This window comes from Mixophyes fleayi, chromosome 4, assembly GCF_038048845.1.
Source record: "Mixophyes fleayi isolate aMixFle1 chromosome 4, aMixFle1.hap1, whole genome shotgun sequence".
NCBI lineage: Eukaryota > Metazoa > Chordata > Amphibia > Anura > Limnodynastidae > Mixophyes > Mixophyes fleayi.
Genome location: NC_134405.1, coordinates 201,864,999 through 201,881,178, shown reverse-complemented (window position 1 = coordinate 201,881,178; position 16,180 = coordinate 201,864,999). Strand labels below are relative to the sequence as shown.

Here is a 16,180-nt window from a genome sequence, read left to right as displayed (position 1 = left end):
TCGATACCTCCTCTGAGATTACTGTGACGAATAGAGTGTCATCAAAGCAGTTGTGCTACACAGTGGGGCTGAGAAAAAAAAAGTGGATCCCACCAAAATATCTCATCCATTGTCTACCTGTGCACATCTTTGCAGCCGTTGAAAACAGGCATAGGTCTGGCACAGAGACGATCCTTAGCATGCTTACACACAAAGACATACTCCTCGGAGGTCTATATATGTTCAGTACTCTACAGGACATAAAACAGTCATTCATTCAGTCGAGATTGTGGCCAACAAAAGATTAGCTATCAAAATAACATATTCCTTGAACTGGAGAGGTAGAGCTTTGCATAGTTAAAATCTAGCCAGTGTATGAGACTTTGGTTACAATTTAATGAGTGTTTTGATTAAACTAATAACAACACAGGTCAACATATAATGTGCTATGGAGAATGTCTTCAACATCCAGGAATACTTGGAGATAGTCAAATTTAATTCTACTTGAAGGCATTTTAGAGCTATACTAGCAATAATTGGACCCAGAAGGTGCAGGGTTAATGGTTGAATCAGAAATTTAAACCTTAATTACCAGTAGGTGCAGGGATACACCCTGAATAGTATAGATTAAACTTCTAGAATGCAGAGGCAAGGGCTGGATAACCCTTTTCGTCTTTTGTGCCAATTGCATAGCAGACATAGCCACCATGGCTAAGATCAGGACAGGGAGGCGATTTTATAGCTACTATGGCTGAGAGATCAGTACAGGGAGGCGATTTTATAGCCACCGTGGCTGAGAGATCAGGACAGGGAGGCGATTTTATAGCCGCCATGGGAGAGATCAGGGCAGGGAAGGGGGCTTATAGCCACCATGGCTGAGAGATCAGGGCAGGGAAGGGGGCTTATAGCCACCATGGCTGAGAGATCAGGGCAGGGAAGGGGGCTTATAGCCACCATGGGAGAGATCAGGGCAGGTAGGGGGGGGTTATAGCCACCATGGCTGAGAGATCAGGACAGGGAGAGAGACTGACAGTTCATTCCTGCTGGGTGGCAGATATACACAAGAAAAACTGAACCCTGAAGGTTGAAATTGTCATTTATCTTGCCCCTAGTGACCCTAAAACAAGAATGAAAACTCAGACATTGCAATTGGTCCTCTACTGACAGTAACACATTTTTTTGTCTCTAGTTATAATTACACATAAGAGGTTTGTTTGTGTGTTTGGTTATAATGAGTGATTATCCAATGGGCGCGTAAAATTATCTGGATACTCCTTTAGACAGGTCTTTGATGTGTCTTGAAACAATCTTGTATCAAGGGGTACACAAGCTCTATAACAATATATGATACAGTAAACTAAATACAGACATCTGTTCTGCTCTGTACATGGTGTAGTATGCTATAACTTAATTTTATGGACAACAGCTCCCCCTTCTGGCAATAATGAATGTCACATATTAGCTTGTGAGTTAGGAATGCTAGAACGCAACATAACCTACCAAATCCTACAGACAATACCACCACGCTTTAGTCAGAAATGTTTTGCTTCCGCATTCAGACCAGAGACCTGAGCACAAAGTTTTGAGGATTTTATTTTTCATAAACAATTTGTACAGTAACATTGCACTGTGAATTCCTGATTCTCTGCTGAACTGTGTGCAGCAGTGTTAAGTGCGGACGGAGGGAGGAGACTTCTTGTCAAGTCATTTTGGACCTCCATCTTTTGGACATCTACATATCCTGAAAACATTCACAATTTTAAGGGACACAAGTTAAAAAACCAAAAAAAAGCAGCACTTTACCAGACATGTGCCCAGGGAAGAAGAGATCAGCAAAAGGTAACTTCACCGGCCCAACTTTTAGAATAACGAAAAGCAAACACTGGGGTGCAGTATTATAAAAGGAATCCTGCAGAATACCTTCAGTTTATCACTAAAGGATGAGAAGAGAGTCTGAAAACCAATTAGGCAGTGCGATAAAGGAAGAGTTCCGACAGATTAGAGCGTAGGGCAAAGCCTTCCCCAAGTCCGTACATACTGTAGTATTAGCACATCAGTGTCCACACTCTTCAGTAGGCAAACAGCGTTTCAGGGATAGGCAACACGAGCCTCTCCAACTGTTCAATTAATTACAAGTCCCAGCAGTCTTGAATCTGCAGTTGAAAGACATCAGGAAAACCACATGTTGCCTAAACCAGCTTTGGAATGTATAATAATCACTTTTTTTTTTCTGCTGTGCCCATTATACAATATTGTGATAGATTTAGAACAGGGTGCGATTACTCTGGTCCTCAACTACCATCAACACGTTATGTTTAAGTATTTCCTTAATGTACAGGTGATTAAATCTTTTGCATTAAGACAGCAAAAAATGACCTGCTGGTGGTACTTGAGGACTGGTATAAAAAAAAAAAAAACCCTGCTTTAGAGATTTAGTTTGTCCCCACAGAGCAAAACTGTTAACTTAGAATTGAATTGACAGAGCCCATTCCAATATACCATTTTGTTGCGTTCAAAGAGCTTGGGCACAGGAGATTCCGCATGGTTGTAACATTCTATTAGGGATATTCTATAAATAAGGAGGAAGGGAACCAGATTTTAAATGTCTGATAACTATGGGGTATATTTACTGAACTGCTGGTTTGAAAAAGTGGATATGTTGCCTATAGCAACCAATCAGATTCTAGCTATCATTTATTTAGTACATTCTACAAAATGACAGCTTGAATCTGACTGTTGCTATAGGCAACATATCCACTTTTTCAATCCTGCAGTTTAGTAAATATACCACTATGACTTAAAAAGTCTAAGATTTCAAAACATTCAATCTTGGTTCTTTTTTAGCCCTTAAAATAGTCTGTTTTTATCTCTGTGCCCTCTTAAGTGAATAGAATGTTTTTAAAACTGTCATCTATTCTCTTAGGACAGGATCATTTCCTACGTCTTGTAACGTTAAGTACTGCCTTGGTTGTAAAAAAAATATTCCATAAAAACACAACTACTGCATAGTCTGTATTCTATAAAAAAAAAGTTGTTTTATTGAGGTGTTAATTAAACCAAACCCACAATTTCTAAATTAGCAAAAGAGACGGAAGTGGAGGTGGGGAAGAAAAATGTCAAGTGATGCTGATTAAGCTTATAGAATATGGAGTACAAAGGAACATAATCCTAAAGACAAGTTAAGGCAGCTTTTCCATTCCTCCTATTTTATAGAATATATGTCAGAAATAAAAAGTCTGGTGTATTTAATAAGCATGGCATAGCCAAATGGGAGCATTGCTCTCTAAGTTATATCCTGTGGACAAGACCTCACCAGAGGTTCATGCTTCTCAGTGTACTGAGTGATAGGCTTTGTCTATGTGGCCCAACCTCATGGACCTAGAGCACATAATATGGACAAACATAATACAAGTGGGAAATATGCAGCTGTGTAGTTTCTGGTAAATCACATCACCATTCATCTTCAAGACTTCAGTGGCTGTTGGTGGTTTGTAATTCCTCAGATAAGATAGTTGCATATTGGCTTCCTTATGCAGTGCATAAACAACAGTCACAGTATACACACTGGTACAAAGGGACATCATAATGGATGAACAAAACAAGGAGCCTTAACATACCTCTATATAAAAAGATGAGAAAGAAGAATGATGAACACAACCCAGCAGTTCTATTCTTGTGTACAAGCTACAAAGACATCAGTCTTCTGGAAAAATGTGCCTCTGTACTGAGAATGCAGCATGCTGCTGGCAGTATTGATAAAAACATGAGATTTACTATCTACTTAAGTTTAAGACTGCAGTAAACGATCCATACATTAGCACATACCATGGAAATTAAGTGGAGAAGATATCCTTGCTCAAGGCTGTCAGGTGAGTGCATTTAAACAGGAAAAAAATGAACTGTAATGTGGACGGGTAACTGTAAATAAATAAAAAAGTAAAACGAGTCAGATCTTGACTTCAATCACATGTTTGTGACAACTGTGCCACAGGCTTCCCTCCCATTACCGCAATGTCTGTACGGTATTGTGGCACTCGCGCAAGCATGGAAGGAACTGTGGAATACAAGCTATATCTTGAACACACTGTTTACATCCTGATTCAAGATGATCTGCTGATGTACGCTATTGCAATGGCCTGCATTAATATATCCCAACACACACAGATTTAATATACAAAATACCCCCCCCCCCCCAAAAAAAAACCCCCAAAAAAACCCCAAAAAACCTTTGAATAAGATTCATAGGCAGCCACTGAATGATTAAACAAAACATAAAGCTGCAATGGCTCCAGTGTCTGACAATACATAGGGTTTTTTTGGCTAGCACCCCACACTATCATGGGAGCAACATGTGCCGGTAAAAGTCCCTTCTAGATACACAACTTTGAGGCCTTCAACAGATGTCGAGTTGAAATGGTGTGTTGAGTCTTTTCATTTTGTTATATAGGTATACTATATTTATAAATATAAATCACTGTCACGCTGCCCTTTTGTATCATACATGCACTTATTTACACCTTAGCTTCCAATGCCAGCCCCTCCATGCCCAGGGAGGGAAGGAAGCTCAGACAGGAAGTGTGGGTGTGTGGCACATCACCCACCAACCATAATACAGCAGAAGAGATAAATGAGATAGGCCACCTCATCCCACCAACTCCCCACAATATACTATTGAGAGGAGGGGGCATTTCTGTAAGAGTCCATGCTGAAGAGTCCATGTGATGTTACAGTGCAGTGCCATAAGGCAGGCTCCAGTGTCCAGAGGGGCCCGGATGAGGGGCACACAGGGCAATGTGTCACCAGTTCGCCTTCACAGCTTTTATGTCACTAACTAGATTCTGAGCCAAGCAAATTCCAAAAATCTAGAAGATGAAAGAAAAGGAAGAAAACTTAGGTCAAAATATAACATTTGTTATTATTACAAGTATTTAGTACTATGAATCCCAACCAGTATGTCACCATAACAAGCTGCATGAAGATGCCAGAGGTGAATGTCAGTTTTTAGCTTTACACATCGTGGTGGAATAGCCAAAATGTATTTATTTAACTCTACCAAATATTTTTGTGGGGGACATATCAGTCTTTTTGGTGCTGTGATAGAGCTCTCTCTCCATCAGTTATGATCTCATGGTCATCGGAAGGCTAGAAGGAACCCCAAATGTTTCTTGTAAGTGAGCCAAGTTCTTCCCAGCTCACTAACCTTCTTAATCACTGATGACTTACCATATTCTATACACTAACCACTGGAGAGCATGAAGCTGCAGAAGCCTGTACATTAAGTTTAACAATAAATAGCTTGATGTAACAGCTTAATGACCTCTGGAAACTGTCTGGTATTTTACCTTTGGAAGAATGGGAGGTCAGCAGATTAAATATAAATATATAATATTTATTTCATACGATTTATAGAGAGCAAGCATTCACTCTCTTCCTGTGCTTCTAACATCAGGAAGAGCTCACGGAATGAGAACTGGCCACCATTCTTTACAATACACAGACAAGCTTTATCCCCAGTCACCTGAGATGGATGAAGGATTCCGACAGCAGGGTCCTAATTAGATCTGATGGCAACGGGGGTCAACTCCTGAATGTCATATGCAGTCTCTTTAAAGGCTGCATGGCATAACATGTCTCGTGGTCCTGGGTGGGGTGGACATACCATGCCTTGCACTCTACAAGCTATAAGAGGTGTCCATCGTAATTAATAAGCAACTAAACTTCATTCTTGAATAGGTCCAAATTGATTTGCATGATAAATGTGTTTATGAAGGCTATAGTGGATTTCCTTTCCTTTTATGATCCTTGCATCTATATAACCCCCCCCCCCCCCCCCATCTATATAATAGTAAAATTCTGAGAGATGGAAGGATTTGCCATCAACAGGCTGCACTATATGCTCAGCGTTTGCTGGATTATTTGATAAGATGAGGTTAATTGACGTCTGAAGATTTAGATGCCCTCGGACAATTTTCTTGTCACTCTTTCAGATGTCACACTTTATCATGTATTGACCTGATCCTAACCTCCTGTAGATTAGCTCTGATGGTCTCAAATCTGAAATGCCTTCCTAGACGTATTTTGGACCATTTCCCAATGGCACCAAAAGTTGACTTCACCGATAAAGGCATCTGGTTCTGGAAGGTCAATACCTTCTGATTTGGTGTGTGCCTATGTAAAGAGGCGCTCTGAAGAAGACAGATCATATAGTTAAATACATAGAAAGAATGCTCTGACCTCCCTTAGATAAATCCAGCCATGTTCAGTATACTCTAGCATAGCCTGTTTAGCTAGAGAGGAGTTGTCGAACAAGCTACAATCGATAATTGGCCTTCTTTGTGAAGTATTTAGATTTTTGTAAAACTCAACCTACACAGACCTTCAACTATTTCACTAGAAGACTGCAATCGATCTACCAGACGCTGTGGAATACCTTGATGCCCCAGTTAAATTACAGAGTAGAAAAAAGATAATGCATCATTTTCTAAAAATAAGGCTCTGGATATGAACAATACCGAATTACAACAGGATTTTTAGCCAGTTCTTTATCTCCAAACTTTGAGATAACTTTGCCCAGTTATTGCGGCGAAGACCTGTGCCACCATCTAGAGAAGTTAATCATTGCGATTCCAAAACCTGGCAAAGATTAACTTTATCCACAATCCTAACATTCTATAGCCTTCTTGGTTACAGATGTCAAAATAGACTCAGCAAGTGTTATCACTCAGATCATCCACCCGGACCAGATGGGATTCTAGAATGGCAATACTATCACATCCAATCTCAGACGTCCAACTTCAGATGTCACATGACACTGATGAGGAGGTGAAGGTATCTCCACCAGGTCAGCAACAGTTTTAGTTGTTTTTCAGTTCTCGAAATGAATTGGTCTAAACCCAATATATTTCTGCCCTGTCATGCAATTCCATTTAAGGAAGATGCACTTCATTATTTACAATGGGCTTTAAAAAGTTTAAATATCATGGGATCTGGATAACCAAAAATATCTTTGAATACATTGCACACAATTGCATATTGACACAGTTGGAAATAACACTTGGAAATAACTCCCCGTAACATGTCCAGAAGAGTTAATTTAATTAAAATGATAATCCAACACAAATTTCTATATCCATTGCAACATGCCTCGCTTACATTCCAGGCTGTGATTTCCAGTACATCAATAAACATGTATCCTATTTGGTCTGAGGGGAAAGGAGGGTGACAATAAAACATTGTGTAGGCTACAGGGGGCATTGCCCTTCGCAAATTTTAAATTACATTATGCTATCCAATTGGATCATCTGAGAAAATGGATGGGAAACTCTCTAGGAGGAACCTTAAGGAGCTTCTTAGGTAAGCAGATGGGGTCGCCACTTACTCCCCTCTGCATATTCTGCGTGCAGGTAAAACAAACTTTTTAGTCAATCATCAGACAGGATTTCGAAATCTGGACTGCCATATATAAGCTTTTTGGTGGTACAGGTGTTGAATTGAATTCTTCATTGTAGCACGATGATACATTTTCTGAACTGGCCAAAATGGGGAACGAGAATATATGGCACAAGTTTAGCATCTTTTCAATTGGCCAATTATACATTTACAAACACTTATAATCCTTTGAGCAATTAAAATCAAAATTTATAACTGCAAACACTGTTTTGTAGGTATCTACAAAAATGTCATGCACTCTAGGCCCAGTTTCAAGTTGATCCACCCCCAAATACTAATGCCCTACTCAAAAGCTCTCTTTACAAAATAGGAAGTCGCAAAGTGATCTCAATGCTTTATGCGTAACTCCCACCACAAGTATTGGCGAAGGACCTTGCAGATCTGAGATTTAAGAGGGAAAAGGATAGTAGGCTTGACTCAGACGAGGAGTGGGATTTTATTCCGTGGTACTAAAGATACATCTTCATGTATGAGATTTCAACAAATGAGGCACCTGACATCACTGCAATGTCCTGCTGCGCTCATTAACGGTTACTACAACATCCGATCATCACAGATTCTCCTGCCCACCTCCATGGGGTGCGATAAATAATCTGCGATGCTCTATCACCATGGAGTACCTTCAAACTGGAGGCACTCTGCAGCACATAGCTAGCAACTGAATTCCCCCTAAGATTGTTTAAGTTGGGAAGATTGAACAATCCCATCTTCCTGAATTCCTCAGGATCTTTTGGTGTAGGGGTGGGGGGGAGGGGGTATAGCCATCCTTGATCTCTCAGTTGGGTGACCCTAGTAAATGACACACTGAAGCATTAATTATTTATGTACATTAGTAGAAAGGCCATACATAAATATAATAAGATCTGGTCACGATTTTCTAAGTTCTGATACGTGATGCGATCCTGGGAAGACGAACATGACCGACTGGTTCCTGGATTGTCCGGCCCTGCACAGATTTCCTATGACTGGTTAGTTATGTATTAACCTCCTGCTGTATTACGTCTGTCCAGATCCTTTAATTGGACTAGTGCTTATTCGGGCATTTCTAGGTTGTTGTTTTTTTTGTTTTGTTTTTGTTTAAATCTTTCAAAGGTGGATTATCTCCTCAAATATGTGTGTTTTGTTTTTCTTCCAAATATGTTATTCTTGGTATCTCTCATTACATTAGAATAGTTGTTTACTACGTATCTTTAGCGATGGGAGCTCAGCGATTTTTTATTATGGTACTTCAGGCCGTTTCTCGTTTGTTAGATTGTCTTGGTTATTATGCATGTGTATTTCTTTGTGTTTTGTCTGTTTATATTATGTTAAACCTTTAGCAATATTAAAAAAAAAATAAAAAAAAAATAAAAGTCTGCATGACAACATTTTCCCTACTGCTTAGAACAGTGGTGGAGCATGTCTGGGACCTATAAAAAAAAAGGAAACATTTTGATCCAAAGTCAGACATACCATACTTTGTCCAGCAGAGGGCAACAAAACTCTGCTCCCAATGTTTACAGTGTATTGTTAAAGGCTAAAACTTTCACAAACCATCCCACACCTTCTGTATAACTATACATATTAAAAATTTAAAAAACGTGTAATTTTTCTTTGGTAAACCTTGAAGCGTGTAAAAGTATTTGTATATTCTAAACGTAAGTTGTACACACAAACAAAAAACTGTATGACATAGAAAATACTCACTTGTAATAATGCAACTGCAACGAAGACCCCAGCCACGATTATTAAATTGTCTTGTAGCCACTTCTCAAACTGGCCCACACACCCTTTGGTGTAAATAAAACTTTGTTGCTCTAGCTCCTGTTGGAAGAAAGGTTTCTAAGGTGAGTTGAAGGCAAAGTTACAGGAATTGAAAATATATCTAAAATGTAAACCACTATTTCTCTAAAAATGTTATTAATAAGCATTCATTCAAAACAACTATCAATAGGACGTTCTGTTTTGTTTTTTACAGACATAATAATTCTTCTCAAGACAAGACAGGTAACCTTTTCTGAAAAATGTATGGAATAGTCAATATTCTTTAGCCTTTCCTTCTGAATACAGTTAATAATCTGCAAATAAATAGTTGTGTCAAGGTTCTGTGTAGGGTTAAACTTCCTATTTACCACTATTAATGTGTACAGCTCTGCAGTTTAATCCTCACAATGGAACACTACTCACACAATTCTGAAAGGTAGACTTAGTACAAGAGGAAGTTAGGGCACCACTTCTGTTTTTCCATTGAGTATAGTCACACAAGAGAATCGATACATTTACTTTATCAGCTATTAGTCAGTATATATAACTAATATTATCTCAGAATAAGGATGGGCACCGTTTTATCAGTCCTGGTGTTGCTGACTTGCATCTGTCATGCTAGTTTAGTAAGATCTGGTCTAACAAAGATAGCACAACCTTACATTAGAGTCTTCTGACTTCCCTATATGGCAAGAGGGAATAATCACCTAATAAGCATACTTTACCAAGGATATGATCAATCTGCTGGTACAACATCTTACAAGTATGTTACCAGCAAGTGCACCCTTCTGCAGTGCCCTGCACCCCTCATATAATTTATCACATAGAGAGAGCTGCAAAAGGTGCAAATTATGACCAAAATTAAAAACTAATTGACTTTTGTGATAATATAAAGCACGCTGCAACCAAAAACCAAAAAGTTAAACGTTCACGCTTATAATCCCAGAGACAACAAGAAACAACAAAGAAAGCAATCTTACCAGCTTCAGTCTCACGTCATATCCACACTGTGTGTTGGGAACATCTTCCTGTGGGGGACAGACACATGACTCATTATAGAATCATCACAAGGCCCGCAGGGGAACTGCTTCCTGTAAGTGGCAGCTCAGTACTGAGAAACTTACTCATTCCTTCACCCAAAGTTCTACCAAATATCAGCTCATCCACATCTGAGGAGAGGTTATGTACTTAAGACTGCTCCCAATGCAGGCTTTTTAGACATCATTTGAAATGAAAACTTTTCAGGTTTCAAAGGGAATAGTTTCACCAACAAATGACAAAACAAAAAACACTATACTACTACTGTAAAAAAAACAAACAAACACTGTACTACTCAAACTATACAAAAAAATAAAATAAAAATTAAAATACTATATGGGATAGATTGTGCTGTACATTTAAATACAGCAGTGTGAGTACATAGCGTCCATAAGAGCTGAAATTGCTGCAGCAAAGACATACAATTCAGTTCTAAAGATGTTGCAGAGGATAACTGAATGCAATGGGGTACATTTATTTTTCATTTAACTTTTGTGCCTACAAAGGGCTACACTGAACAAATTTTAAAAAACACAAAAACAAAAACCACACAATGGTCTCTTACCGCGGGGTCCTTCACACAGCAGGAAAACGGTACCCCACAACGTTCTCTGCTTGGATTGGAGTCTGTGCAATTGAAGTAAATGTTGAGGTTCCAGTCATTGGGCCCATGAGCACCACAGCAGGACCACTGAGGAAACATTAAGAAGAAACTTTAGACATCTCGTGGCATGCATGTATAGTTGTGTCCTTAGGACTACACATCCAATGAAATAAGGAAAAGTAAAACAGTATAGACTCAGAATTTTAGATGCCATGAATAAGTAAATCTTGGCCTTCTTTTCCCCTACATTAGTTAATTAACTTTTTCTATATTGATTCCAATAATGTGAGATACAAAAAAAATTAAGGACTAAAGGGTCTATGCATCAAGTTCATTTTCCACTTAAAAGATGCGGAAACGGCTGTTTCCGCATCTCTTAAGTATGTTTGCTATGCATTACATTTAGTCAAATATAGATTACTATGGGGGCTGCAATGCATCAAGCTTTGATAAACTCTGTATTGCGCAGACAGTTATTGCTATCTCAGGATGGCGTTACCAGTCATTTGCTATGGAATTCTGCTGAAGCCTCTCTGGCTTCGCAGAACCCGATACGGTGAAAATTTTGTACACATGCTAAGTGCCAAGCTGTCAGCAAATAGGAAAATCTAATCGCAACATAGGGGTCTCTTCAGCAGGGCTCCCAGAGTAGCCCTGGCAGGACGCATTGAAGCAGTACTTAAATATGCATTACTGCGATTTTCAGCAATGCATATTTGCCGGTACCACATATTGTTAATGCATAGATCCTTAGTATTAAAAACAAATTTAGAAACAATGTTGTCAATATCCCCACTAGAGGGCTGCAGAGACGTGTATTGATAATCAAAGAGTAATAGCAAACAAAAATGAAATGTATTAGCAGAGCAATGCGTTATACAAGAATAGGTGCTGATTTAGCTGGGGACAGTCTCTAGCAAGGAATATAGAATCACACTTACATATTCCTGAGCAAAATCAATGAGGTTTTGCAGGTCTATATCATCTCTATATGCCTTCACATTGTTATTTATAAAGAAGTTTAGTTGATCTTTGATCCAGTCTTTAAACACGAAGGCCAGGATCCCTGCAGTCAGTTCCAGAAAAAAGATCAGCCCCAGGAAGACGGAAAACTACAGAAGAGAAGATAAAGTATAAATCAGAGCAGGTGGCCAGGATCTGGTTATCCTCAATCCTGTTTAAGCTAGCTAAACTAGAGTGGGAACTGCAGTCAGAGACCTATGGATAAACAAGAACTCCAATGTCACTATTTGCTTTGTACAGTTTTTAGTAGTTCTCTTGTTTACATGACATAAGTACGCAAATTAAGACTTGAATTCAGAAGTCACATTGAGCCTTTTGCAGTGTCTACATTTGCACCACGTGGAATCTGTTTAAAATACATCTGACCAGGTACCGAGTGCCCATGAACAGGTCCTGTATTTATTGTAACCTATGTATTTTAAAAAGTGCAATTTTGGACATGTCCTGCCTGTGTCACCACTATCCACTCATAGCAATTCTAGAAACCAGAGGGAGTTCATCTGTGCGTCTCTCATTCATCTCACTAGATGGGCATCTCCCCATGCCAACAGCTCACAGAGCTACAGACTGACAGCAGAATCAGGCTTCATGTAACAAAGGGTTCCTGTGTGCACCCCACCCCATAAATTGGCTAGGTAAGGCGAGGCTGGACTTTCCTTTAAGGGAACCACATAACGAGTTGTACACAAAGAGCACAGACAGAGGGCATGTGTGGGCCCAAAACAAGAAGCCAGGATCATAAAAAAAAGGGCAAATTAGAAACCGATCCTGTCTTTCGCCAAAAATGCTAAACTGAATTTCAGCTTGCACAGGAAGCTTTACTTCCTGTGACATGCACCATACTGATAGTGCTATGTAACCTGTTGATGAGAGGTAGACATACCATGGTAGTTTACACAAAACAGTAAGAGTGTATCCATTGCCTACATACTGGAGGCTAAACCAGTATTCCTGAGACAGCAGCTTAGGACTAGGAACCACTGACATCACTGAGGCACCAGAATTGTATATATAAAATGGGTTGGAATAGAGTGAGCAAGTAAACCAGTGCTGTGGCTTTAGAATCCGTTCTAGGAATAAGCTGTGTATTACACATCATACTTAAAACAAACTTTAGATGGCGTAATATTACAAACCACAGTATAGAATATACTTAAGACGTGCTTGCAGAAACCACATTACTCCCAAAGCCTTACTCTTCACCATACTTCTGGTAAATAAAGTATATAATCTACACAAATTGACTGTCAAAGTAAAATATATATGGTTAAATCAACAGCTGGCAATACAATACTTCTAAAATAAGAACACAAAAGGGCAGGAAGCTCTCAGGAGCAGGGCCCACTCTACCCTTCTGTCTCATGTCTGCATCCACCTCTTATTGTTCTATTTATATGTGGAATTTGTACATCAAATGATCTAAAAACAAACAACAACACTGTCCAGCCATGCAAAGTTTTTGTGGCACCTTATAAATAAACAATGATGATTAAGCTTGTAAGCTTGCGAGCCGGACCCTCTTACCTCTCTGTCTGTATTACTCAGTTTTGTCTATTACTATGTTTGTTCCCAATTGTAAAGCACTACAGACATTTGCTGGCATTATATAAATAAATGATGAACAGGAATATTCCCCTCGTTAGAATTTAAATGACATTTTTATGTAACCTCCAGTATGTCGACTGCTCGTCACAGTTGTTAAAACTAATAACTTAAGCAGATGTTGCATTGTAGCATCTGCTTTGTCTATTGCATGTAATGTCACAGTTTATACCTGAAGGAGTGTTGGTGGCGGGGGATATGCGCTAATCCAATTGATAGACGTGCATACATTTGGGAGGGAGGCAAGTGGCTGCTTGAGTAGTGAGCACAGATATAGCAACGGCCCTAACAGCACCAGCAAACCAACCTTACAAAAACACACTGCAAAAGCAAGTAGAGGACTTAGAAAATCAAGGTAGATCTGCAAATACCTTACAAGTTCTATCTACTAGCTAACCTGCCAGGGTTAAATTGCACAAGATACACTGCTCTCCGAGGAGGAACAGAGAAACCACAGGATACGATATGCCGTCTTCATCAAGGAAAGCAGCATGCATTAAATGGGTCCTATATTGTATCAGAACTCTGAGGTACACCTCTTCCAAGACTCATCACTGCAGACCCTCCATCAGTGCTGTGGTTTTCACCGTGTGACAACTTTATTAAGAGAAATAAATAGCCTATAGATAGGGCGTGTTTGCAATATGGGCGCTCCCCCCGCATGGTGATGATTCACCTTACATGATTTTGTTGCACAGTTTTCATTGTGTAGGCTATAAGTAAAAGTATGTTTTTGATTATTATGTTGAATATTTTTTTTTGGGGGGGGGGGGGGGCTGTAATAGTAGCATTGGTTATGTTAGACATCACTATCATGGCTATTCATGTTAAATTCTTAATTTAATCCCTAGTATGGCGTGTGGTTGGATCATACGCCATCTTCCCCACATGATTGCCGCTCTTTAGGTTTATCCAACAACCAGTATATCAGAGTGGCATGTGTGCCATACAAACCCCTCCACCACCCCCACCATCTCCATCTCCCCACCTGACTGTGGAGCTATAGTGCAGTACATCTTATGCCAATAGACCTTTTACTAGGAACTATCTTGGGTACAGTAATTACCTCAAAGGGATTTCTTTCAATGTTAAGAAGCTGAAATTACCCAGACACATGTAAGCATTCAGGAAACATTTCAGAACGGACAAAACCCCCACATTAAAAGAATAAATAAATAAAAATTACGACTTTCCTAAAGTAGTAGAAATGATTACACAGACAAAACTCGAGAAATAGCAATCCTCAATGTAGCACAGGTTTCCTTCTGGGGCAGCTCGGTGGCACTGTGGTTAGCATTGAGGCCATGAATAAAATTCCGACCAGGGTCCCCATTTATCTGGAGCTTGTATGTTCTCCCCACATTTGTGTGGGTTTTCTCCCACAGTCCAAAAACATACTGGTAGACTAGGGTCCAATTTTTTTGTCTGAAGCCAATCAGCCTGAGTGTCTGTGTTGTGGGGAACTTAGATTTGTAGAGGCAGATCTACAGTACCTAGACTACGGGGCTACATCTGAACCACTTATTACACAATTTATGCCTTGATGACACTACACCTCACTGAAATGAATATTACTTTCTTTTCCCATCACGTTTATACAAAGAATGATTACATTTTGGTTAAACATCATCAGTAACATTTAGGTGTATATTTACTAAACTGCGGGTTTAAAAAAAATCTGATTCTAGCTGTCAATTTGTAGAATGTACTAAATGAAAGCTAGAATCTGATTGGTTGCTATAGGCAACATCTCCACTTTTTCAAACCAGCTGTTTAGTAAATATACCCCTTAGTCTCAGACATTGATCTCTCACTACATATACATTGTCAATGGACCAATAGCAATGTGGCTAGGTGCACTAAATTCAGCTTCTGACACCATTTTCTGTCCCAAACTATCCATTGCCTGTCGCATGCTTTCCTGGAAACACATAGTAATCCTCTGTAATAGCTGAAATTTATTACTCAACATACAGTGCTTGTTCCTGTAACTGTTCAGATACATGCACACTTGTCTGATGCAGAGAACGCAGCTTGAAAGGATCTTAAACCAGAGAGAATATTGCCGTGTGCACATTCTGACAGAGCGTTTATCATAGACGCCAAGACACGTGAAAAAAGAGATCTTACTCACCTTATTATAAAGAAAAAAATGGTGCCAAAAACTATTTCACAACACAATTTGCCATGTAAAACATTAGTGCATGAAGCAATCAAGGTCTAGTCAGAAAAATAATAAATACATTTATGCACAAAACTTACGCAAAAACAAAAAAAAAAAAAAGAAGACAGAATGTACATTACATATCACAATAGATTTACTTTATGCCACATACAAATTTCAGCAGAGAGGTGTTCTCCCGTAGGGCTCCAATGCAGCCAGCGAACCCCAGCACAAACATAACAGCCCCAGTGACCATGAAGAGCCAAACAGGGTCAAAGCCGCCCAGGTCTGTGATGGACGAGATGTTGGAGAGGACGCCCTGCAGACACAACAATCATAACATGAGACAGAGCAAGTACACATCACTACTCAATGTAATCAACAGGTAAACAAACACCAAGCAACAAAGCCTGCAAAGTAATAGGTCAACGTCTGTATTACAGACACATGCCTGTAAGATATTATACCAAAATAATACTTATTACTTGTTCTGAGAACAGCATTAGGTCTTGTACAGCTTTTCTAGTTGAATACAAATGAAGAGTACTCTTCTCTGGGAGATGATTTGTTAGAGAGAA

The 16,180-nt window shown here is 39.3% G+C and overlaps 1 protein-coding gene across 1 annotated transcript in view; it reads right to left on the bottom strand.

The window, feature by feature from the left end:
- Nucleotides 1-1,556: 1,556 nt before the first annotated feature.
- TSPAN17 (tetraspanin 17) overlaps nt 1,557-16,180 on the bottom strand; it is a 46,608-nt gene continuing 31,984 nt past the window's right edge. The window contains exons 3-8 of the mRNA XM_075209137.1: nt 15,775-15,921; nt 11,755-11,925; nt 10,775-10,900; nt 10,152-10,199; nt 9,115-9,231; nt 1,557-4,841 (exon numbers count right to left, since the gene is read on the bottom strand). Of these exons, the coding sequence (XP_075065238.1) occupies nt 4,776-4,841; nt 9,115-9,231; nt 10,152-10,199; nt 10,775-10,900; nt 11,755-11,925; nt 15,775-15,921 (675 nt within the window). The 3' untranslated portion in view covers nt 1,557-4,775. The remainder of the gene's footprint in view (nt 4,842-9,114; nt 9,232-10,151; nt 10,200-10,774; nt 10,901-11,754; nt 11,926-15,774; nt 15,922-16,180) is intronic.